This window comes from Thunnus thynnus, chromosome 6 (assembly GCF_963924715.1).
Source record: "Thunnus thynnus chromosome 6, fThuThy2.1, whole genome shotgun sequence".
NCBI lineage: Eukaryota > Metazoa > Chordata > Actinopteri > Scombriformes > Scombridae > Thunnus > Thunnus thynnus.
The window spans coordinates 11,045,772-11,072,840 of NC_089522.1; the positions used below are offsets into that span (position 1 = coordinate 11,045,772).

General features: G+C 39.1%; 1 protein-coding gene across 2 annotated transcripts in view; it reads left to right on the top strand.

The window, feature by feature from the left end:
* The window catches only part of celsr3 (cadherin, EGF LAG seven-pass G-type receptor 3), a 109,421-nt gene that overhangs the window by 16,110 nt on the left and 66,242 nt on the right, over window positions 1-27,069 (top strand). For both annotated transcript variants that reach the window (XM_067591664.1, XM_067591665.1), the window contains exons 2-3: window positions 10,692-11,029; window positions 13,701-13,989. In XM_067591664.1, coding sequence (XP_067447765.1) covers window positions 10,692-11,029; window positions 13,701-13,989 — 627 coding nt within the window. The remainder of the gene's footprint in view (window positions 1-10,691; window positions 11,030-13,700; window positions 13,990-27,069) is intronic.

The following is a 27,069-nucleotide window of genomic DNA, read 5'->3' on the forward strand; positions in this document are numbered from 1 at the left end:
CTCTTTGTGTACTTACAATTTGATCAATTTTGACCAATAAAAGGAGGAAAGTCTGGAAGAGCTGTATCATTAAACTGGAAGCATGAGGAAGCCCGTTTCAGAATACACACCCAGCTAGCAACTTTCAAAGGACTGAACAGGACACCATTTTGAACACGGTGTCTGGTTCTCCTTAATACATCAATGGGCAGCCATCATGATCTACTAGTGATAAGGGTATGAGTTAGAATTTAAGGGTTGATTATCCGATGTACCAGTGTGTGAACTGGTTGTGTGGCCACACCCAGGACCCTTTTTCCATCTATCTTATATTCTAATGTCTCTTTTCGTTATTTCATTTGAAAATCCACAAAATCTAGAAAATAACCGAAGAAACACGTCTTACAATGACACAGGCAGCAACAAGCACCATGTGATTTGCATACATGAGTAGACATCACAGGACTCATTTTTTTCAACATGGACCTCACTGAGTGGACTATTACTCCTGCACTATTACACTGTCCCACAGGAGCAATTGTTTGGAAAATTAAAATTTGGGATCTTTTGAGGTGACTGAAGGCCCTTGCAGTAATAGGAGCAATGAAATCTGCTACAGACACACCCAGCCTCAGGTGCTGGAATGGCTGCAATGATTTACAGGAGAGAGTGTTGAGCCTGTATTGTTATGCTTCAAAAATACCAAATTATTTAACACAAAAGCAACAATGTCTGACTGCAGATAAGGTGAAGTCTTGTTTACAGCGCCTGCGGATATAAAGAAGCAAAAGCCTGGTTCTGCTTTATTCCCCCACAAACTTAATGTCTCTGTGGTTGTAAATTTGAGAGAAATGACTAGCAGCGGCAACCGCAGTACATACAGAAGATAGATGCAGGATGGAGGAGGATGGCAGCTACAAACAGCTGCTAACTGATGTCACGTCTGCATGTCAGAGAGGTCAGAGTGTGGATTTGTGTTACACTGCGGATTTGCTCATAAGTACAATAGACACAGGGTGTGTATAAATGTGATATGGGCTAAAAGTGAGAGTCTTTACATTTGAGAGGGCTTATTGTGCGCAAGTTAAGTGTATCTGGTTTAATGTAAAGGATTAGGGCTTCTGTTGTTAAAGGGCGGTTTAAACCATTATGTTGCTGCGGCTGTTTGAGTGTGTGTGTGTGTGTGTGTGTGTGCTTTTTTTTTTTACTCTGTTCTACTTTGCACTGAGTATAATGAGTGCTCAGACCTCAGGGGTAGAAAGGCTTTAAAAAACAAACAGAGCAGAAATCAGCTGTCAAGCCAGCGCCTGGGCTCTATATGTGTGTGTGTGTGTGTGTGTGTGTGTGTGTGTGTGTGTGATTTGTAATGATGCGTAGACAATATTTTTAACGCTTGTGTTATTTTACAGGCATTAATGTATGGCCCGCCTCTCCCTCTTGTTCCTGCTTTCTCTGCAGCCATACACTTATTCACGTATTTGTAATTATTTCTATGTAAGTGCCACTTTGGCTGTTCGGAGTTTCGCTCTCTCTCAGGGAGTTGCAGCCATTATTTTTAGGTGACTGTCAGACGGTTCTTTGTGTGCTCCGTTAACAACTTCAAACGATTTGTGTGTGTTCAAAAAGGGCAAAGAGTTTGTTCAGCGGCTACTGTAGCTATTTATTTTCCTGACCTGAGGGCAACTTTCACAGCTGAAAACATAAAACTTAAATTCGTCGCACTTTGTGTTACACAGCATTTTGAAAAGTCAACCTGCTCATGTATTTGAAGGCTTTTCGGGGACAGTGAACAGAGAGGAGAGACAGGAAAAGGCCAAACAAAGGCATGTGACAACACAGTGTGAAATGGGATTTAAACCCATGTGATTGTGGGTACATGGACTGTGAACTAATGGGCTGAAGGCACCATGACAGAGTTTAGTGTTTTTCAGAGCAGCAGCATACGGCTTTTGTTCAGTGTAAATCCAATTTTACTGTTTTTTGGGTTTTTGTTGTAATAGATCTCCCCTTTTGGGCTTTTTCCTTTAATCCCAACCCCTGACATTACCAAGAGAGCAGACATTTGCAGTGTCAATGCCGTGTCTGAATGACTCAACCATGGATAGGGATTTGAACCATTAACCCTGTCAGCGCTCTGACCTATACAGAGCTCTGATGAATAATAAATGAAAACAAAGGATATTTTCTGAGAATGCATCTGCCCTGAACCCCATTCAAAACAAAATATAAATCAGTGTCTATTGGCAAGATATGAACTTCGATTAATTCATGCAAAACTGACTAAAGAGATATTCAAGGTTGTCCTCCCACAGTAACAGTGGGAGGAATTTGAATACAGGATCCATTTGAATGCTGGAGCTAAATGCACTGATTAAAGATAAAAACAGCTCGCTTTTAGTTTTACAGCAAGCAGCACCTTCGCTGAGGCTTCGAGTCTGAAGTCTGCTGAATAAATGAAGCGTATCTCAGTGACACTTTCAGATAGCTGTATCTAAGTCTGCATCTGAAACGGGTGATATAATAGACTGTTTTGATGACTTTACACAGATGTTGTAATTGTCTTCTTTCCATATTAAATACAAGTATACATTACAGTATGTACTAGGGTGCCCGAATACAAATACGTTATTCAGCAAAGCACAAATAGTGGGTTTTTTACGAATATTTGTTTCATACAGATATTTTAAAAATCATTTGTTTTTGGGAAGGAAAAAAAACCCCATGTCAAATACCAGCGCGCAGGTTGGTTACATCTCTATCTCAGTGTCTCTCCTCTGCTCCGCTGTTACGTCTACCAGCAGGTCTCAACGAGGGGAGTCACATCCACCTGCTACATGACGCACATTTCCTAATTTGGACATCACTCCTGGAGTTGTGGGTGTTCCCCAGAGATACAGCTGAGCTACTGACACACAGTACTGACAAGTGCTCCCAAGAGACTCTCCATAACCTGTTGTTCTCTTTCTCCTTTCCACAAAGTTAGGTTGTAAAATATAGGCAATAAATGAAAAGTGCAAAGCAATAATCACCTTTGAAGTTCTTCCCTTCTCATTACACGCTGTGCTGTCTCTGTGTTATGGGTGTATAAATAGGTAGAGCTCTGTCTGTAATGAGGTAATGAATAAAGTTTTAGTTCAGTAGTCAGCGCAGTCGTCTATGATCTGGGAGACTCCAGTTCAAGACCCGGTGTGAGGACCTCCTTTGTAAGGTAGTTTATTCATGAACACTTATTGTAACACTTTAATTTTCTATAATTAAAAGCGTAATAAAAACAAAAACAGGATTTTTAAGCCTCTTTCCACTTTTATTCAAATACAAATACAAATAATTTTGCTGCTTCAACAAGGACAAATATTGGGCCCTCCGAATATCCCTAGTATGTACTACACACTAATTGTCACAGTATGCTGTTTTTGCAGCAGCAAGTAAACAAATGTACTTTGTAACACGTTTTTGTGCCAGGAAATGATACAATACTATGTGCGCATATGGACTTCAATCAAAGTGCAATATGGACCAACATCTGCAGGTTGTTGTAATTTTCACCAGCTATAAGCAGCTCTTCTGATTGCTTACTTCCTGTAGGGAAATAGGTTACATCAACACTTGTGAACACAGTGTGAACACACTATATATTCAAAACCTCTAAATCAGGACACAGCTTGTCTGCCCAGTAATACCCATTTGCATAGCTGATATGTTCCTGAGAAGGACATTCAGCAGCTTCCCTTAAAATTTACTCAGGAAACCACAGGAGTGTATTTTTTAAACCAGTTCCCCTTTAAATTCAAAGCATCTCTGATCTCTCTGACACTACAAGTGAACTTTTTTCTTATATTATTTTTAAACCACAGACTTTAAACCACTGCAGTATCTCCAAATATTTGTTTGCTTTGCACAGTGACATTCTTGCTTTCTTCCTTAACGGAAAATGTCAGGTCTCTGCCTTGTGACCCATCCTCCTGCCCTGCACTGCAGCTTTTAAAAACATTTCTGGAGCTGTTTTCAGCTCCAGCTGTGGGCTTCTATTGTACGCTACTTTGCAGACTATTTCCGTCTGGATTTCCAGGAAGCGAGCTTGGGATGCTCTGACATTCAAGTAGCTTTGAGTGTGCTATTAGTCAGGCTACCTGCCGCAGAGAGATAGCACTGAACTCCTGCAACCCTTTGAAACGTCGGGGACTGTATACCCACAAAGCATCTTAGAGCCGGAGCACTGATCGGAGGCCAGCCTCTCTCTCATGGCGTATTAGTGTTAAGGCATCCGTTGGACCTCGCTGATGATTCCAGATCAGTGTGTTTATTCTTAGAGGCTTTATGCACATCTACCCCCAAGCCTCTCCTCCCTCTTTGAAGTGTGGACACACAAAGGGGAAAATGTTGGCATGAAGCCCACAGGAGCCGTGAAAGCTTGCAAAAGCGTCTCCGAGTTGTTATTTACTAAATGCTTTGTTTTCCCATGTTGCTAAAGATGCCAAAATAACCTTCCATTTGTAGGGTTTTGAGTTTGGAGGATATTAATGTTTTATTGTTTCCATGCACACTAAAGCAGAGTAGCAAGGAGAAAGGGCGATGCATTAGTTATGACTTCCTGGCTTAATCGAAGGTTACGGACAAGATTACTTTTACTTGTTTCTCATCAGGACGCAAAAGTGATTCACATTTCCTCCAATCTTTTATACTCCACTGACATCGGACTTATACTACTGGATGTGAAGGTTTTCCATCCACGATGACACATAAAGATGTGATATTTTATCTGACAAAATGATTGACACCTCAGAGTCCCTTAAAGGCATTTGAAGGATAGCAAGTGACTTATGTCCTTCATAAAATAACACTGTAACATGCTAGATCCTCTCTGTTTGATGAGCTTCAGTAGTACAGTTTGTATCGGTCCTTTCTATAGAATTAAACCTTATTTATGAAATGTTAACATTTTTGGATAAATATCTTCAGATTAGATATCAATTGGCTCTGAAGTAGCCTAGTCATGGTATGAAATTCATCATATTTAATCATTTCTTCCATTAATAAATCATTTGAATTATTTTCTGTGAAACACAGGGATATATGAGCGATGTCAGACCATTTCTTTAAAATGTTATCTGAGGGCCACATTTCCATGATCATTCATATATATTTTTTAAAGGTGGAAGAAGCAGTTGCATGTCTGTTAAATGGGCTGAATACATTTATTTAGCTGATACTGTTGTCTGGCTTTTTGTTGGAAATGACAGTTCTTTAGGTGAAAGTCAATTGGATAGATGTTTTTCATCAGCAGAGGAAGATGATACAAAAAAAACAACAGTAAAGGTTAAATTTCAAAATGATTTTCCCATACATATCTGTTGTTCATTGAAATTGTCCTTTAAAGTCAAAACCGTCATACATTTTCTAACACTTATTAACTTTTTAGCAGCTTTATCTTATTGAGCGTCATGTATCTTTTAACACAGCAGGAAACATTATAATTGGACATACCCATTGCTGTCAGAGTTTTGGTGCGGTTTTCACGCTGTACTATCAATCCTCAGTTGGCTACTTACTGACAAAAAGAGTAAAATTCTACCTTAACTTGAGTTGCATAAATGTTGGGAAATGGCTTTTATATTTCTGCAGACATGTTGGTTATGACTTTTCAGCAGAACTATAATTGGTTTGTCAGGAGGTGGATTAGTGACTGACCAGTGGGAAGAGTTTGGTGGTATTAATTGCTTAAATGACCATCCTAGCTTGACTTGTTGCTTTTCTATTTCAAGTCTCCAAATGGCTTCGTATGTGGATGGATGTGTCGATGCTGGCCTGCAGTCACAAAGGACAGCCAAATGGAGATATTTCACTTTACATGTTTATTTATGTGTGTGTGCCAGGTTTACTGTCAGAATTTAATGGCTGCCTGGGGCAAAAACACCTCTGAAGGCTGATAAAAATCACAGTGAAGTTAAAAACCATTAGGACAAACCAGCACTGACACTTCAGAGTACCATTTTTTTCATATCAGCCTGTTACATGTTTGTTGAGTTGTCAAATATTCTTGTTTGAATGCCACAGTTGTCCCCCATGGGCCACAGTAAGAGGATTCCTGGGAGCCTGTGACTCAGAGGGAGAATTTTCAGTGTGCCTGGCAGAAGGAAATGTAGCATTTAAAAAAAAAAAAAAAAAAATCTATCAGAAAACAGTCGAGCACACAGTCTGCAGAGGGCCAACATGCCTACTGGACACAAAACAGTGTATCAACAAAATAATAAAACAATCTTGGTGCAGATGGACTGGTTGCAGACAGAGAGGAGAAAAACAGCTCCATCTTCTCCTGCCGCCAAGCAATTGTAATAAAGCGAGGCGTAAATGGTTTGTCATCCTTTTAAAATAAAACAAGCCTTAGGGGTACAAATTCATTGTTTATCTGCCAATACAAATTAAATTCAAGAGCTAAGGAACAAGAAAAAAAAACAAAGTGTCAAAAGTCTTGCATAATTTAAATCTCACTTTATTAAAATTTGTATGTAATCCAACTTCCTGAATAGGATTTGTTATGCCAGTGTGTGTCTCTCCGTCTCTCTCTATCTCTCGCTCTGTGTGTGTGTGTGTGTGTGTGTGTGTGTGTGTGTGTGTGTGTGTGTGTGTGTGTGTGTGTGTGTGTGTGTGTGTGTGTGTGTGTGTGTGTGGGCGGGTACAGTACATTCCAAAAACAACAGGTGTTGTTTATAAGGCACCTGTGTGTCATCTGTCACATGCTGAAGTTATATCCCAAAGCTTACTCATGGGCTAAAATGATAAATGCTTATGTACAAAAAGTATTATGTGCTCCTCTCTCTCTCTCTCTCTCTCTCTCTCTCTCTCTCTCTCTCTCTCTCTCTCTCTCTCTCTCTCTCTCTCTCTCTCTCTCTCTCTTCTTTCTGTGTGTGTATGTGTGTGTGTGTGTGTGTGTGTGTGTGCATGTCCTTTTGTACGTCTATCTTTTGTTGATCTATTTGTACGTATTAAAGAAATGATATAGAACATCTTATTTACTGAGCTTTAGAAGTGCTAATAGATATTTTTTTCTTCAACTTTGAAAAGAGCCAGGCTAGCTGTTTCCATCTGCTTTCAGTCTTTATGCTAAATTAAACTAAAATAATCACCTTCTGGCTGTAGCTACACATTTATCCCTCAGATATGAGAGCGGCAGCATCTCATCTAACTCTCAGCAAGAAAGTGAATAAGAGTATTTCCCAAAATGCCTGTTACTTTAATGTAACCATCAGTTTTAAGTTAAAAGGGTGAGGGCTGGTTGTGAGAGTAAGGGGTCAGGGAAGGCATTATGTCAATAATGGTCCTCACAAGTGTATTTTTGTATCTATAGAGAATTAGTGTTAATATGTGCATTTGTGAGTATGTGTATGTTGTATGAGATTGAGTCCTATTCTAGCAGATTATCCGGGGTCTTTTCATAGATCCCTGTCTCATTTCAATGACAATAGGAGATCAGCATCAATTAGTCCTGAGTCTGCATCGTGATCCAGAGGGCTGATAATAAAGCTGGCTTTTAGCCCCAGAAGACGGGTTGACATTTAATTACCTATATATATATATATATATATATATACATATATATGTGCTATTTTTTCAGTACAATTGGAATATTTCCTGATGGTTTTCTGTGGGTTTTTCTTCTCTTGTTCCCTTCATAATGCCACTCCTCCATCTGGCTCTTCATTTATTACGAAGGGCTCTAGATTTTAGTGTGTGTGTGTGTGTGTGTGTGTGTGTGTGTTAGAGGTCAGTGGGGAGTGAGCTCCTCATAATCCGGTAATCAAACCAGCTGCCACTGGACCCAACCCCCATCTCTCCATACATCTCGCTTTCTCTTTTCTCTCTATCTCTCTCTCCTTCTGTTGCTTTCTTTTATTCAGCTTTTCAATCAGATTTTTTTCGTTCTTCCTGTCTACATCTTGCTCTTTATCTTATTCTGACATTTTTATCTTTTTCTATTATGCCTTTTCGCTTCCTTCCTTCCTTCCTCTCATCCTTCCTCTCCTCCTCCCTCTTTTTCTTTGGGCAACACTGTAAGCCAACAGCAAACAGTTAACAAATTGTAAATGAAAGATATCAATTCATTCTTTAAATGTACTTTGGTTAAACTCATTTAATTTCAGTCACAACATCCACTATTTAATTAATTCAATAACTCTCTTATTTTTACTCCAATATTTCCAAAGAAAAAGAAAGCTTATATCAATAATCAATCAGTTACATTTGTAGTTCTTTTTTTCCATCTTTTTTTATTCATCCCTGATTAAAAGCCCTCGCTCTCTTTCTAGTTTCTTCTCTGTTGTTCTCCTCCATCACGTCCTTTGGTTTCTCCAGTTTTTAATAAACCTCCTTCACCCTCCATCGCCTCACTGTTCCTCCTTGTGTCAACATCCTCCCTCTGTCTCCACCACCACCCTTCACCTTCTATCCATTGCTGCCATGCTCCTCTCTTTCTCTCCTGTCTTTTTCTTTTTTCCTCTTGTTCATCCTTTCTCCTGCTGTGCTCTTTTTGCATCAAGACCCCAGCATTTAATGTATTTTATAGTCTGTCTCCTTTTCTCTGTCTGTCTCATCGTCCGCCCGGTTTCACCTCCACAATGCCTGAGAAAATTGCCTCCTCATGTCAGCGCGGTCATGTGCATTAGTATTCGTGTGTAGCTTAGTAGCCAGCTTGTTGCACCAAATAGCTTTACAATATACGATACAGCCCAACGCTGGACTATGTCTTTTTCCAGCGTAGATGAAACGTGTCTTGTGTCTGTTGTTGAAGCAGTTATTGTTCTGTTTGTGAGGGTTGTGACCTGCTGTGATTCATATGAACTCATTTTGCAGCAGCGGGTTTCAGAGAGAAGGAGCGCTGTGTTGAATTTGTAACCAACGCTGAATGTGTGGAGACAGGGGGGGAGATGAGAATGTTGTTTTCTACACAAGATCACTCCATCTTCATCCCTCTCTTTCTGTCTTGTTCAATCTCATGTACAAGGCTTGAAGCCACACCTCTGTGTGTGTGTGTGTGTGAGAGAGAGAGAGAGAGAGTGTAGCCATACTCATCAGGCAGCTCTTAGCTTACTTTCATGGCTCAAATATTTTGTAAAATGATCAAAATGTCAAAACACGTGATCACACCACCTCATCACCTAAAAAATTGGTTCATGTATAAATGATGTACATAAATGAGAACATGTATATAATGAATGTACGTGCAATATACTGCAGGTACATTGTCAGTGAGTTTGGTTAAGGTGTGGAAGATTGTGGTCAAATACTGAAAACATTAAATGTGACTTTTTCACTATTTAACCAAAACCAACATCTTCCTCTAACCTTAAAGTCTCCCTCCATTCAAACATGTGTTTTGCTGCTTGTTCCTTCAGTTGAATGTTTGAGCTTCATTGTGCAGAATGATGCATGCATGTCATTGAAAATCAGATTTTAAGGGGTGGGCCTGTGAGCATGATTTGTGACATCACAACTAGTCCAGGAGCCAATAGTGGTTCAGTATGAAACTGGGCTTTAATGAGGTACTTGTTCTTTTTTTTTTAGGAAAAAAGATATTATACACATAGCATTTTTATATATCTTACAACATGGCTGTAGGGGATTTTTAACCAAGTGTTTTAACAGCCTAAAACTAACCACACAAGTAACGCAGGCCGGTCACTAATATTTACATCCTTTACACTGCTTGTACACCCGAACATCCACCTCGACCTGCTCCCTGTGAAAGTAATCCAGGAGGTAATTTTGTTTCCTGCTAAAACTTATTTAGCAAAGCAAATTCATAATATATCAAAGTACTTTGTAGGAAACTCGGGTTGGCCGTGACATAAATAATTTGACAGTTATAGCAGTCATCCACCTCAAGTAGCAATATAACAACTTGGATGTCATTTTAAGCTGCTTGCCAACAGTTACATTTATGTACTGAACTCAAATCATGTCATGTGTATAGGCAGATAACGCATCTTGTATGGTTCTGCTTGAACAACAGAATCTTTAACAGAAAATTAAATTAACAGCAGATAAAATCTTACAGATTTTTACAGACATTGTTTAAACATCGAACTACTGACAGTTTCGATCAAATGCTTCTCTTCCTATTTCACTCAATTCAAATAAAACAATGTCATATACACGATGTTATAGTACATTACTTTTGACAGTTATATCTACACGTTTGATTGAAAACAGGCTGTGTGTGTGAGTGTGTCTGCTGCTGTTCTGTGGAGGTTAATAGCCTGCAGTCTGAGTTTGTTCACTTCAGAAACATAATCATTTCTTTTTAGACTTAAAGGCTGCCTTTACAAATCTCATGGTCTTTGTCGAACACAAAGCAGTTTCAACAATAATCCTGGATTCAGTAGCTAGATTTCTTTTATATTTGTTAAAACCTGTGTGTAGATGTGAATGTGTACAACATGTGAGATTTCATTCATCTATCTCTGACTCTTTACCTTCTTCTTCCTGCTCTTTGCTGTTTATCCCTCCTGTGCCTGAACCTTATCCCTGGCGCCTCCTCCCCTTATCTATCTCTTTCTATTTACTCCTTCACCTGTTCTCACCTATATGTCACTCTCTGTCCTCCTCCAACCTTCTTCATCTGTCTTACATCCTGCTCCTTCACCTCACCTTCAATCTCTCCTCTCTGTTAATCTCTCTAAACTTTTTTTCCTCTGTTCTCTCCTTCTCCTCTTCAGACGGCGTCCACAGCATCTCAGCTCAGTGCGTCCTCCGTGTCCTCATCATCACCGAGGACATGCTGGGCAGCAGTGTCACCGTCCGCCTGCAGAACATGTCCCAGGAGCACTTCCTGTCACCACTGCTTGGTCACTTCTTGGAGGGCGTGTCGGCGGTGCTCTCGGTGCCTGTCGAGGACGTTTTCATCTTCAACATCCAGCCGGACACAGCGCCGGGAGGAATTCTGAATGTGAGCTTCTCGGCCGCCTTGCCGGGCGGACACTTCTTCCCCTCTGAGGCCCTGGAGGAACAGCTGTACCTAAACAGGCCGAGGCTGACGTCACTGACGCAGATGGAGGTTGGTTCACTTGCACAAATATGAATACAAACATGAGAATCACAAGTTTTAAGTGTTGACTGTGTGTATTGATTTCGTGTATGCATCTAGTTTTGAGAATAAATATATATGTAAAGTATAAATATGTGGAAAATCTTAATTTTGATGATTCAAAATGTCAGCCTACTACATGGTTTACAAACATGACTGATTCAAACTCTTAAACTGCATCATAAAATGTATTTAATTTAAGAATTAGTTGTTATCTAGTGTTAGTTACAGTTTTAAATTATAGTAAAGTAAAATAGTTTTATTGTTTTGGGAGCGACAGCAAGTTCCAATCTTGTGATTTTATTGTTGGTGCTTTACATTTAAGACTTCTTCTTCAATATGTATGGATACCAATATGTATTAAATTTTCTGATTTTTTTTTGTGAATGTGGTTCGTACACACAGACATGAACAAAATTATGATATTTTTCAAATGAAAATTCAGTGAAAAAAGTCACGTACCCGCACAGTCATGCATACATATGCAGGAGCTGGAAATCAGGGTCACATGTAATAGTACGTGTGAAGCAAGAATAGGAAGAAAAAGATTATGCAAACACACGTATCTCAAGACAGTCACCTGAGCATATTGCACGTGAGCTAATAATACAATGATACAATACAGATGCTTTGGCAGCGCAGCCATATGGCTTTATGCAACAATACACAGATATGACCATATTATGACTATATATTGTCATGCATGAAATCACCCACACCTGGACACAGTATGCACATTAGTTACATACACGCTTACACGCCTTCAGAACATCTCTAAACATGCATGAGAGAAGGAGATGTTTTTCAAAAAAAGAGAACAAGTGAAAACCAAAGGAGGAAAGATTTATGAGGGGATGAAAGAGAGCACGGCGGTGTCAAGAGATACATACTTTAAAGTTGAATGTATTCCACCTTCTCCCAACAGAAACGCATGCAATCTGAAACTATACCCTCTATTATCAAGGAAGACACAATCTTGCCAACACGTCTGATCCAGTGACCTTACCAGCAAACTGAAACAATAAATAGCCTTGTCTGGAAAATAAATGGTTTTACAAAGCAAAACCATGGCAAAAAAAACATGAATGCAGGAAGAAGTGTTTTTTCAAGAATGACTCACTATCAGCAAATATTATGAATTACAACAAAAAACTAACAAGGTGGTCATAGCAAGATTCTCCATAGCAAGACAAGCACTGATTCCAAACAAACAAGCAGAACTCATGGCACACAGTTTATGTAATTTAAGCGCTGGAACGTTATTTGAAATTGTTGAACAACTGGTTTTGTAAAGGACAATGTTCTTTTAAAATAAATTGGTTAGCTAGTGAACGTTAGCTAACGTTAGCAATCAGTCATACCAGTTAATTTAACAAAAGAACAAACGCAATACCAATAATGATAGTTACATCAGAGAATGATAGAATAAAATAATAAAAAATGAAAAAAAAAGATTAATTTTGGTGACAAACTTCTTCAGACAAACATTTCTGAATAAATTTTAACTACTGACATGCATTTCTTATTTGTTACACATTTAAGAGACTCAAAATAACATTCAATTTCAATTAGAAACAACTTAAAATATGGGGTTGAATGAAGAAATTTAGCTTTACAGATATGAAATCTCCCTAATGAAAATAAAAAAAGTTAACAATAGTGCATAGACTTTTATCTTTGCATTCATCGCTAACGTTAGCTAACAAATGAAGACCTCAAGGAAGTGCATCATCATTACTCAACAGAGCACATCTAGGACCCCGAGCAGATCGGGTACATCCGGTGTATTATAAGAGCTGGATACCCATGGATGTATTATAAGAGCTGCATTGGGCGCGGCCGCTCAGCCTTGTAGACAATTTTTCCCAGTGGCCGCTCGCGGTATTGCAGCGAAAAATCCCCCTGCGGCCCAAAAAGGATTTTTCCCCATAGACCACCACTGTAAAAGAGACGCCTGTAAAACTGTTGACAGGACACCTCGAATGCAAACAACGTCAATTATGACTCTTTCTATTATGAACTTTTGATCCATGGAGGTTTTATGTTTGTAAAACTTTCCTCAAGCCGAGAAAAGCGATTTAAAAATCTGTGAAGTCATCACAATGTAAAGTCTATGGGCAGAGCGGGAACTCGCGGGCAGGGCCAGTGGGGGAAACACTACTGTGCATATTCAGTGGGCTGCACAACGCAGAAGCAAACCCGGAAGCTAGAAACTTTTTTTGGCGTATGTGCCAGGTGAGCAGTTCCTATAGTACAGAATGGGCACCATTTTCAGTCCGGTATCCAGCTCTTATAATACATCCATGTGGATACTGGACTGAGAATGAGGCCTGTTCAGTCCAATAAAAATTGCTCGCCTGGTGCAAACGCCAAAAAAAGTTTGAATGTATGAATAGTACAGTAGTGTTTCTCCCGCTGGAGACAGACAGTGTCTACAGTACCATGAAAAAAGCCTATTGAACATTTCAGCTCTTCAGAAAGAATGTTGAAAGAGATGAAAGTCGTCTGAGATGCCGAGTAATGAAAGACAGTAAACTTATCAGAATCAGGACACCGTTTAGAGGATAATAACTGACCACTCTGATAGGGAGCACTCACAGTGACTTAGCGATATCTTTTCTTTCCCCTCCCATCGCTACAGGTCCTCCCGTTTGATGACAATGTCTGTCTGCGCGAGCCGTGTCAGAACTACATGAAGTGCATCTCTGTGCTGCGCTTCAACAGCTCTGCCCCCTTCATCTCATCGCCCTCCATCCTTTTCCGGCCCATCCACCCCATCGCGGGCCTACGCTGCCGCTGCCCAGTGGGCTTCACTGGCGACTACTGTGAGACGGAGATCAACCTGTGTTACTCCAACCCCTGTCTGAACGGAGGGGTGTGTGTCCGCAGAGAAGGAGGGTACACATGTATCTGCCGTGAAGACTACACTGGTGAGCAGGGAGGGGAGTGTGTGCATGTTGTTGTGCTGCTGTGGCAAAGGTACATTTAGCAGATTTCGTTGGTTCATAGTAAGCTTTGAAGTGAGTGTGTGTGTGTGTGTATGTGTGTGTGTGTGTGTGTGTGTGTGTGTGTGTGTGTTGGGGGGGTCTGTAAAATCTATAAAACAGACACAAATATTTCATTTAACTTTATACCAATTCCTATTTACATTGCTTGAAATCTAAGCAAAAATGCTCAAATATATGGAATTCAATAACATCTGGCCTTTGATTAAGTATTACATCAGCCTTCGTTGAGTATTATAAAATGATATATATATATATATATATATATATATATATATATATATATATATAAATATCCAAAAGCCATTGCCATCTGCTCCCATCAAATTTTCTTCTTTAACACATTTTACAGTCTCAATTTAATCAAAAGTGGTTAATTTTGTTGAATTTTGGTGCAAATTCAGACATATTTGGTGACTTTGGAAACTTTGAAACCTTTAAATGAAGCACTGTGGGTTTGATATGGAGGCACATGATTAACATTCATTCGTATTGATTGACCCAATGGGATGTTAAAGGGAAAAAGCATAAATGAATGCATTTCTGGCAATTGAATAGATTTCCCTGTATGTATGTGATAGTTTTATTCGTCTGCGTCTTGGGTTGTGGTTGAAAATGAGTGGCCACATATAAGTTATGGTAGATGGTGTCTGTTAAAAAGCATTTGAAATGAAAAGGATGTGGTGGAGCGTATGTATCTGTGTGTATGTCTGTGTTTTGGTGTAGTCTTTAACTCTAACCTGGTAAACTAAAGCTGACTGTGTTTATGTTTCTTTGTTCGTGTCCCATATCGTCTTCTTTTTAGATCTGCTCTGTTTCCACTCTTTTGTCATGTTGAGATGAACAACATGAGAACTCACATTCTGCCTCATGGGAAAGCTTCACCTCGGCTCTCTACCTGTTATTTTGTCTTTTACTCACACAAACAAACAAACACACACACACACACACACCACCTCTAGTACCACCAGAAAAAAACTCATTCTTTTTCACTGTCACCAAACTCATTTGTAGCCTCTCTAAAACACACATGCTTCATTCATTCCTACCTTTCCCAATACCCCAGACTAATTTCAGACCCTCTCCCTGTCCTCGTCCAGCTCTTTTCTTCCTCTTCATACTGCTGCACCGCCTCAGTCTACGAGCCATTGAGTTGATGTAAGAAAGGATAGATGCTATGAATGTGTGTGTGTGTGTGTGTGTGTGTGTGTGTGTCTTGGGGATATTTCACATTGCCTTTTATTTCAAATCAAAAGAGAACTAGGGGAGTGAAGCAACACTTCTTTCATGAGTGTTTTTTAAACTCCCACTGAGACAGACAGAAAGAGAGATAAAGAGAGAGAGGAAATGTGCAAAGGAGAAATGGAGATGGGGAGAGACAGAGAGCAAGTGGGAGGGAGACAGATGTTAATGTAAAATTTACATGAAACATCCATCATTTAATGTCTTCTATCGTTTTCTATACTGTCTAATGTCTTAGGAGACATCTAGGTTGCAACATGAACCATGAGATATCTATAGTACACATTTATGCAGGTTATTTGTGTCATGTGGCTCCATAAAAGGACACTAGTGGTGTTGAACTGATGAACCTCAGAGGAAAATGGATATACATGCCTGTGATAATACAGGCACCCTACCCCTAGACTTGTCAAACCTTGAAACATGTTCTTATTTCAAACTTGTTGACTGACTGGGATCGGCTACAGATATTTTTGCCTCTGTTGAAAGGTATAAAGGTTTGGCTGTATCCTCACTCGCCAGAGAGACAGCCATTGCCCCATTGGTGCGGGTATGTTCTCTCTCATCAAAATATAATGCATTGTATTTTGATTAGACTGCTTCAAAACTGCCAGTGCTCTTTGAGTCTATGTGTTTCTTGAGCGAAAAAGGCAATTTGTCCACGACAGAGAAAAGGCAGATAGTAGAGGTTGATGGAGAGGAAAAAAGAAGAGGGAAAGTTAGAAAAGAAGAGAAAGATAAAGTAAGGAGAGAGAGAGAGAATTAGGAAGGGGAAAAGAAAGAAAAAACAGCAGGAGGATGACAGAGATAGACAATAAAAGTTTGATTTCGAGCTGCCCCCAAATGAAAGTTGATAATGAGAGAGAGACGAGGTGAAATCTTTGATCATCAATCCAAACAGCTGCTGCCCTGATGGCTGAATTAGAGGTTTGGTGTCCAAAATTTAGGATTAAGTTCTCAAAATATGACAGCTGCTACGAACTACATCTAATATTAATCAGACTATGGCTTGAAATAACGCAGAGAACATTGGCAATTACAACATTGTAAGTTTTTTTAGGGTAAAAAAACATAATACTGTGCCAGTGCTGTGGTCAAAACTTGAATCAAGGATAATGGGTTTCTGCTTTTTATTTGTATTTTTATTTCTGTTTACATGTGTTAGACCCATATAGCACAGTGTGACATGCAGTGAACCTACAAGATTGCTGTTATTGCACAGTAAAGATAAAAGCAGGGAAACTAGATAACTGATAACTGGGCGAAAAGGAGGAAGGGATAAGAGTAATTGTGCGAGAGTAGGAGGAAGAAAGGAAAAACGAGACAGAGAGAGTGAAAGATGGGACAGAACAAAAACAGCAGAGCATTACAGATGAAGGAAAGGACAGAGAGGAGACAGATATGACAGCAATATGAGAGACGTGAGAGATGTATGAATTCGGAGAGAATAACATGGAAGGAGAGCTGCAGGGGAAAAAACGGGGCGAGAGACATCCGTGAGCAATGAGCGAGAGAGAGGTAGGGGGGAGGGAGGGGGGGAGGATGAGAGGTGAGGGGTAGAGCGAGGGAAATCAGATGGGTTCTGGGTAGTCGGTGTTGTGCTTTTCCTGCGTAGGCGTCGGGTGTTTCGGTGTCTTGTCAATGCCCGGGGGTTAGGGGAGGAAGAGGAGGAGGAGCAGAACAAATAAACAGGGACGAATTGATTCTGCAACACAGAAATCTCCAGACATCTTCCAACCAAGTTTGCTCTCTCTCTCTTTCACTCGTTCCCTTTTTTCATTTTTCCAGCCAACCTGCCTTCATCCATCCCCTCGTACGCTCTTTGTGACTTTGAATTGCTTTTCCCTGAAAATCTATGGATTGCTCCCAGAGGCAGGAGCTGAACTGGGGGGTTTTGACAGAGACTGGAAACTTTGTTTTTCCACAGAATGAGAAATATTTTCTAGTCTATAACAGCAGCAAATCTCAGTCAAATGTGATTTGTGAACAATTCTTTTGGTGTTTTGGGCCACACTAGCACTGTAAATCACAAAATGTAGATGAGAAGATCATCCAATCCCCCCAAATGAGAGTGTAGATTTGCCCATTTGGATTAAATTATTTTTTCTTGGTTATTTGGTGGCATTTGATAATATAAAATAATAATAATAGTAATACTCTGTAACCTTAGAGCTAGAATATATCATAAGATTATAAATAGAATAAAGTTAATAACAATTCATGTGACATCGAGTAAGGACCTCGAGGAAAATCAGGAGAAGCACTCGGATTGAAGCGCTGTATGTGTTAAAAAGAGGTTTTACAGAGTATATTGACTCAACTCTTTGTACTTGTACAACAGTGGCAGGTGAAACTGGACTCTTTAAGGATGACTGAGCGTCTTCACTGCCTCCATCACTAAGACAAAGACACACAAGGGCTTTCACAGTACACATAACCTCAGGCTAACCCCTCTCTAAACCGCACATTTAACCCCGGGCTAAGCGAGGCTGAACACTTTAAAAGAGGGTAAACCCTGCTGTGTAGAAAGGTTAACGCAGTCTTTATGGTGCCGACCCCGGAGATAAACGCATCAGATGAAGTCATCCACTGTTCATCTGAAAACTGAAAACTCTGATTTATCCTAGATTTACATGAAACTACGTCAACCAAGAGGTGTTACATGCCAGGGTTATCACATATATCAAACTATAAAAGGTTTAAAAGTTATCCAGATTTCTTAGGCATTTTCTTAAGACCATAATAATCTCAAAGAAGGAGACGTCTGTCCATACGCAAGAATACACCTCTTTCATCATGAGACATTTTGAAAACTTTGGAACTTCCTGTTTTGTGCCACAAAGCCTCCGAGTAGATTTCCTGTGAAAACCAACCACATGCCTCACAAAGTAGGATGCAGTGTAAAGGCTAGTTGAGGCTGACATTGTTGTTAGGCCTTTTTGTTTGAATCACACTGTAGACTTGACGTTATTAAGACGGAGTATAAAACTAGGCTTTAATCTGACTCTGTGAAGTCCATATAGTTTTAGGACCAGCGATAAAAAGAGTTTATGTGGAGGATATTACTATCTGCTCCTGTAAGAAATAAGTCCCTCTATTTCCAAAGTACATCACTTCATAGTTTATGAGGTGTCGGAAGCTAAGTTGCAGTCCCATCTCCCGCTGCTACAATGCTAAACTCAGCTGAAGCTCTGCGCTCTTTTATTCATACAAATTTAAATATTTCTAACCTCTAGCGCTCACTTCTCTTCTCTAAAACATGCTAAGCTTGCAGTGCTGATGGGAATGTGTTAAGTCATTAACCCTGAAAACAAGAAAAAAAAAACCCCTCAGTGGTGTTAAGAGAAGCTCTCTGTGGACAGTCAACCTTAAAGATGGAGATAACAGCAGGCAGAAAGAGCGGATATCTAATCGTCTTCGAAAACTGAAGGAAAATAGACTCAGAAATGATAAAGAGATGCATATTATGCGAACGATAAGAAGATATAATACAATGGATAAGCCGAGGTAGAGGCAAGAGATGCAAGGAGAAGATGAGAGACAGAGTGCGAGAGCGACTTGGATGCAGAGTAAATGAGTTTGTGAGAAGATAAAATGGGAAGCAGTGGGGAGAGGACAGAGGTAGAAATTAAATCTCGTGGTCGTGGTGAAGGGATCTGTATTTTATACAGAAGGAAGCTGAGAGACAGAGAAAGAGAGGAAATGCGGTAGGCAGAGGTGAGATTAGTTTTGGGTGCGATAAAGCAGATATGCACATTAAACTGAGACATTTAATCCAGTTGATAGGGGAGGAGAAACAGATCACACACACACACACACACACACACACAGCAAATTAGCTGGAGGTAGTGAGGTAGGTATGTGAGGTTTGTGAGGAATACAATTAGCTGCCGTAAAGATTTTAGCTTTTTGAAGAAGGTGTGAATGGTTTGAAAGTCGGCAGACAGAACGGGAAGTGTCGAGAGCAACTGAGAGGGAAAGGGGGCAGAAATTTAGTAGGTTGAAGTGAGACTGAAGAATAGATTGTGAGACTAAATTAGTTTGGGTGAGGAACGACAGAGAATGAATACAGAGAAAGAAAGAAACGAAGAGTGAATTAGTTTGGGCGATGCGATAAAAGAGAGAGGTGGGTGATGAATACAGAGGAGGCGGTGACTAAATTATGTTTGGCACGATAAGTTGGGAAGTATAGAGGAGGAAGGGAAGAAACATGTAAAAGGGAAAGAGCGAAAAAGACCCGAGGGAAGGGAAAGAAAAGGCAGAAACAGATATGGAGAAATAGGAGTATTTAGAATGTGTTCTGGCACTATATATATATTTCAAATAGTATTACTGACTTTACAAGATATAAGGGATGTCTATCCTTTTCCATAGTTTAGTGACAAACAACAAAAGTGAGAAGTCAGACAAGTCACAGTAGACAACATATAGCAAGCACAATAGTATCTGTCACAATCTGCCACAACAGTAGTAACACTAAAACACAAACTAGTATTTTCTAGACTGACCATATGTGATACAGCAGAAAAAAAACATAAAAACAGGCAAAATATATTAAATGAAACCTTAAAAATTATAGTTAATTATGGTATCATTGGTTCATTCCTCCAGGACGCTTTCCGATGACGAGGCCGATCAGATAAGGCAAACTAATCCCGCTGACATGAATATGCAGGGAAGAGCTCTGGGATCAGCAGTCGTTACGTTCCCCTACATACCTGTTTTACAAACCCACAGAGAACAGCGGTGGTTGTTAGAAACAGAAAAGTTTGGAAAGCTGAACTAGTCCACCTGGTGATGTTAAAGCCATATTTAGCTTCCAGATGGGGAGTTGTGGGTTGAAACTACTGAAACTTGATCACAAAAATTGTAGCTATATTACACATATGCCCAATGTCAGAGCCGTGAAATCAGAGTTAATTGTTAAATTAGTCTGAGTTAATTATGTACTCAGCAACTCACAACTCCCACGTGAAAGTCAAGATAATTGATTGTCTTGAAGCTTTATATTCTCCGTCGTTGTGTGATTGTAGTTTTGAGTAAGACAGTAGAAGACTTTCTTATTCCAACCGATGGACAACTTTTGAGCTCGACACATTTACTTATATACATAATTATATTATTATTTTATTTACTTATTTTTAAAAGATGCAATTAACAAAAACTTGTAACTGTAAAAAGTTAAACACAAGCCATTTAAGAATTAAGGACTAAATGAAGGAATTAATGATTAGCCTTCCACTGATAGCATATATCACATACATAGCATTAATGAACAATGACGCAGCTAATTATTGCAGAATTTATGACAGCAAATAATACAACTATAACAATTTCTACTATGTAAAGAATGAAGTAAATTAAAGTTGGCACATTCACAGAGAAAAAAGAAAGAAATGGAAACTCAATTAGTTTGGAAATGATAAGACACTATATAAGAAATTAAAAATTAAAAATTCAGAGAGAAACGAAAGAGAAACGAGTGTCAGAGACGAGTTCTGGAGTGATAAGACTGACAGTGTTTGAGAAAAAAGAGAGGAGAGAGGTCATAAAAGGTAGAGTTAGGATCACTTTTCAAAGTGTAAAAGCGGCACAGTGCTTTTTATATCACGATATATCATCCAAGAGATGGAATTAGGAGAAAAAAGACTTTTAAAATGACAGAATGAAAGTTATAAAACAGTTAATAGTTCAGAGGAAAGAGTGAGACGAGGAGATGATGAGCGAGATGAGGCCTTAGGTTTATTGTGGTGGGGAGGAGGGAGGAAGGGAAGGAGATATAGGATGGATTCAGAAGTCTCAGTGACATTAATTTCAGAGGTCATTAATAGAGAGAGTGTGTGTGTGAGTAAAGGAGAGGTAGCTAAATTACTTCGGGGAAATTAAAAAATAGTGAGATGTTGCCGGGGGTTGTTTGTGTGTGTATGTGTGTGTGAGACGGAGCGAGCATGTAGGACACACAAGGTGAATAAATAACTTTGTGGAGGGTTAAAAAAAAAAATAGTTAAGTGGTGCAGACTGCCAGAGCCATGAGACCACTTAGCTTTTGGGATGAGTTTTGGAACGAGCACAGATTGTGAAGGCGGATTGAAAATGGAGGAAATAGAGACATCTAAATACGTAATCGACATGATTTGGAAATGTGCATGTTATATGAAGAAATGCACTGCAGGGGACATGATTTGCTGAGTGGGATAAATGCATTAAACAGTGTGAGAGGAAGGAAAGAGGCTAAATTAGTTTTGAGGAGGTAAGTTGGAGAGCACAGGGGAGGGGGAAGACAAACTTGTACTAGTAAAAGCACCTCAGGCTCCTCCGAGGTGTTTATGGGAGATGTGCTTGTCAGGTGAAGAATTAAAAGTCAGTGCTGTGCCTGTAATCACAGTTTACAAGATTTTGTCCTCTGTGGATACTTGTATGCAGTCTGTTTTTTTTCCCCCAGTGGTACATATACAGTATACAGTACACTGAATGTGTATAAAATGACAGATGTGTTCCTGATCTTGTCATTTATATTCATCAAATTAATTTCTGGCAATACCGATGCTTCAACTTGTTGGTGAAATGCTCATGGAAGCATGTGTAGCATTAATGGCTCTTAGCATAACAGTAGGATTTTTGACCATGAAAGGTTTACGATTTTAGACTTATGAACTTCAGCAGAAGTCAGCAGAAGACTGAACTTATGCACTGAAGTACTAGATCTGTAAACTATAAAGTCTGACCTTTTCTTAGAGTCTCTGATGTTATTTGTATAGATAACTAAACTGAGTACAACCCTGTGCAATATCACTAAAATGTTACATGATTCAAAATTATATCGTCTTACGATAATTGTAGCATTTTAGGATGAAGTGTCTGGTATTTGATATTATTTGTAATTAAAAACAAATAGGCTAGATACACAGGCCTCAAAGTCCAACCTCAGTGCAACAAAAGTGAGTACAGCTGTGACCACTGATACAAAAATAATCACACCTGTGACTTCCAGTTAAGACTAATTGTCTGAACAAAGTTATAAAAGTACTTGTGAACACCACAACTTTCTCACTTTTAGTCTCGGTTGTGTCTAATGCAACATGGCTCCACATGGTGAGGAATTGCCAGAACAAGTAAGAAACCAGATATATTGATAAATAACCAGGCATATTGAAAAATAAGAGAATGGAGTGTCACTAATGAAGGGTGCGTTGACTTTTGTTGCAGTTCGTTTTTAAATATGGACCTTTTATTATCATTTAATTAGTCAAAGTCAGTCTGTTTTTCAAGTGAATTGGCTTGATTCCTCTTGGGTTTTGTCTAAAAACAAATAAAATTGTATTAAATGGAAAGAAACATGTTAGTGATATTGACCAGGGGTGTACTCAGCTTTGTTTTATACTGTATCTACAGATTAATCAGTCTGCACAGAGAGCACAGAGGTTATGTAAGATGAATACAGGGATGAATGAGACCTGAAGATGACTCGACTAAGTATACTGCTTGGCTGTAGCAGTACTTGTTTTCCAGTATTCGACCATGCTCTTTGGGTACATTGTGGGATCAGCACCATGGATAGCGCTTGTGACAAATTTATGGCATTTCCTTTTTTTCCTCATCAATCCCTTCCTGTGTTTTGAGGAAGCATTGCAGATCCTCATGTCATTAGTCTATGCAAAAGTCAGCAAGCAACTAAGTTACATATGGATCTATTTTATACTTTTCCATTTGCTGACAGCAGTCAGAAATGTATTATCAGATTCTTCATTTCCATGACTACTAAATTACTTGTGTTTTTTTTAGGAATCCATGAAGTAACTTAGCCCTGCAATCTCTGACATACAGTAAAATCCAATTTATTTATTGACATTTCCACACACAAAGTGAATATATGTAACCTTGAATAAGGCGGGTATTGGACATTCCAATCTTGGGAGAAAACATAGAAAAAATTTTAATTTTGTATGTGAAAAAAATGATTATGTGTAGTAGAAAAAGAGGAATAGGCAATGAGAGTGGGAGGGAGTGAAAGGGGGGAGAACAGAAGAATAAAAAAAGAAAAAGCTGCAGGGAGGAGAAGAAAGTCTAAAGAGAATCGAAAATAAGTGTGGGACGTGATGGTTATCAATATCTAGGATCCGATCTTTTGAAAAAGGCCAAAAAGACAGGCAAGAGAGGATTGTGATGGAGGCCAAGGCGGATAAAAGTGGAAATGAGGGTGCTGAAAAGGAAAAAGCACATGAAGAAATGGAAAGGAAGGAAGATTGAAAAATGAGAGAGGCTTTGAGGCAGATAGAGGCTTATATGGAAGAGAAATACAGCGAATCAGAAACAGGTATATAGAAAGGAAACTGGGCAGAAAAAGAGAATAGGGATAGGGAGCATAAGAGGAAAATATGTCAAAGAGAGACAGAAATAAAGAACCCAGGGCCAAAACAAAAGCAATGTTAAGATGAGGTGCAAAGAGACCTTTAGAAAGAGAAAATAACAATAGAAAACCATAAAACGGGAGCAGTGTTAGTGGAGTGGAAAGAAGAAAAGGAAACACATGGAAGACAAAGTGAAAAGTACAAACAGGAGCGGCAGGGACGAGCAAATGATGCAGAAAAATAAAACCAAGATGCCTGACGGAAGAAGAGCGAAAATCTAACGTCAGTGAAGGAAGAGGAGAGAAAATTTGTACAGAGGAGGAAGTTTAAGAAGTTCAAATAAAAGTTAATAAGAACAAACGAAAATCAAAATCACACTCAAAAAGATCCACATAAGAGCCTCTTTGGTGCTTTGTAGAAGCATTTACTCTAAAATCAAACATGTTAAGTATTGTTTATGGTTGTATTATAAAATGCTTTATAATTAAAATTAGCTAAGAACACAACTTGCTTACTCTGATTTACCTTTTTTTTGTTTCAAATGAGTAATCCAGTCTTTTTTATTTTGTCTCTATCTGTGATGCTAAGCTGTGGTGTTGTTGCACTACACTTCCCAGAGGTCACCTGTCAGCTAAACACAGCGGGCGGGACAATGAAGCCTCTGTTACTTACTGTACTTTCTGTATGTGGTCTTCTTTGCTTTGTTCAGCCATAGTGGATATTTCTTCTCATGCCAACTACCCAACTTTTTGTCAGTTTATTCCAAGTAAAAAGCCATCACTTCCTGTACAGCAGAGGGGTTTTCAGTAGTTTAAAACAGCCCATTGAAAAGATCTCTTAGGCTATAGCTTAAATTGCGTAAAATGAATTGATGACAGAATAGCACAACATTATTTGCATTAAAATGTCACAGATACTATAAATTAGGAGATTTCTGATTCGTTACACATCCACCCACAACTCAAAATTTGTAGAATCCTTGAAGGCGTCTTTTCTTGAGGGGGTGTAGAAGAAAAAAAAAAAAAAGAAGAGCTACAAAAAAGGGAGCGAGAGCGAGACGTAGAGAGGCAAGACAAGAGGAAGGAGTAGAGGGAAGCAACTGGGAGTGTATTGGCCTCTAGGGATGTACCATGTGTTAGGGTGGAGGAGGAGGGGTGATGGGGTGGGAGGTAGGGCGGAGCAAACTAAGATGCCGGGGGTGGTTGAAGAATACTGGCTTTGATGAATAAAACATCCCAGTGAATGAAGGGGTGGTGTGAATACATTAATACAGGCATAAAGGAAGAAGAGGGGATGGAAAGAGAAAAAAAAAGAAATGGCAAGATATGGAAAGAGACAGGAAGGAGAAAGGGACAGCAAAGCATGGAGCGTTTTATATTTAGAGATGTTAAGGTGGAGGGAGGATCGGAAAAGGAAGGAAGGAACAAGAAGCTAGAGGAGGATGGAAGGAGTGGAGGACGAAAAACTGAAGGAGCTAAATGAAAATAGAGCTCTGCTTTTTAGCAATAAAGGCAAGATGCGAGCAGAAAAGAAGTTTTCAGACTTGAAAAGTGCTTTTAAGTTTGTGTAGCGTGGGTAGCATGGTGTGTATGTTGGACTGTGTGTGTGTGTGAGTGGTCTTTGTGGTTGAAAATTTGGATTCCTTACTTAAATAAAAGCAGCAATGCCACAAGGTAAATTATGCAGAACTTCCTCTTTGAAACGGCTATTGTACACAAATCATTATTCCTGATGCATCGACATGTAAGCAGCCTTTTGATGTTGAAACCGGTTGAAGTAGAGCTGGTTTTAACGACTGCTGTAGCTGGTTAGAGTGCTGAAATGATAAGCTTCTATTATTTGGTTGACGGGCAATTCATGAAAATAATTTTGTGAATCAATTAGTCGTTTGAGTTACTTCTATAATTAAAATACCAAATATTCATTGGTTATGGCTTCTCAAATGTGAGGATTTGCTGCTTTTCTCTGTTTTTATCATTGTAAATTAATTATTTTGGGCTTTTGGTGCGACAAAACATTCAATCTGAGAATGCCAACTTGGGCTCCGGGAACTTGTGATGAAGGTTTGTTACTTTTGTCTGACATTTTAGACTTAATGATTAATCAGTTTATTGAAAAAAATCCTCATAAACTGCAACCTTAGTTAGATATTTTAACAGTCCTCTAATACATACAGTTACTATAATAATCAATTATATTTTGTAAACAGATTGTTTTTTAATTTGTTTTGTGTAAAATCTGAAAAGTAACTAGTTACTACAGTTGTCAAAAACATACTGGAGTAAGAAATATATATATATATATATTTCTCTCTGAAATCAAGTAAAAAACAAGTACCTCAAAACTGTATTCATGTTCAGTACTTAAGTAATATTAGTTTGTTGCTTTCCACCAGTAGGATTTGTGTATAATGACTTGTGTGTTTGTGCATCGGTGTGTGTGCTTCTTTGTTTGACTGCATGTGTGCATTAAATGGTATCTTGCATGTGTGGGTGTGTTCATTAAAAGCCATCTGTGTGTGTGTGTGTGTGTGTGTGTGTTTGTACGTGAAGTGTGTGTTTGTGTGTGGAGCCTTTAAGTGCTATCTTGCTATCAGACACACAGCATTTGTTTAGTAATCACTTGACCTTTATGTCCATGTGAGTCTGAACGCTGAGCAGAATGAGGAATTACACACTAAAAGCAACTCTTTGTTCCTCTTTGTTGTCTCTCTGTGTGTGTATGTGTGTGTGTGTGTTTGTGTGTGTGTGTTTCCTATCATTGCTGATCAGCATAAGTGCCTCAGTGAAGTGGACGCCCTCACACCGTCTGGGCAAAAGACGGGAATAAACCAACTTATTGTTGAGTCAGTCTGACATCACGTCTTCCCTGCTTTACTACCTCTAATTAGTGTGTGTGTGTGTGTGTGCATGTGTGTGTTATTTGTGGGTGTGTCTGCTTGTATTATGTTTTATTTCTGATACAGTATGCGTGCATGCATGTCTGTTTTCCACTGTCAGTTTATTTCCTGCCTCAGTCTTTTAACCTGTGCGCAACTGGGAGTGCATAATGAACCAGTTAATGTGTGTGTGTTTGTAGGTGTTTGTGTGTGTGTATGTTTAAGTCTCACAACACGCATTATTCATGAGTATTAATATCTATTTATTTATTTTAATATTAATGAGAAGGTCTGTACGGATGATTGGGTTCAACAGACAAAGGCATGGAAATTGTGCTGTGTTAGAGTGCATATGTCAGAGTGTAGGAGTGTGTGTGTGTGTGTGTGTGTGTGTGTGTGTGTCTGTGTGTGTGTGTGTGTTTCCCTATTTAATTGGTTCCCTGTTGTGTGCACTTACATATAAGTATATGTTTAATATGAGAGGGAGAGGATGAGAGAGAGCTAAACAAGGACAGACAGATGTGATAATTTGAATGT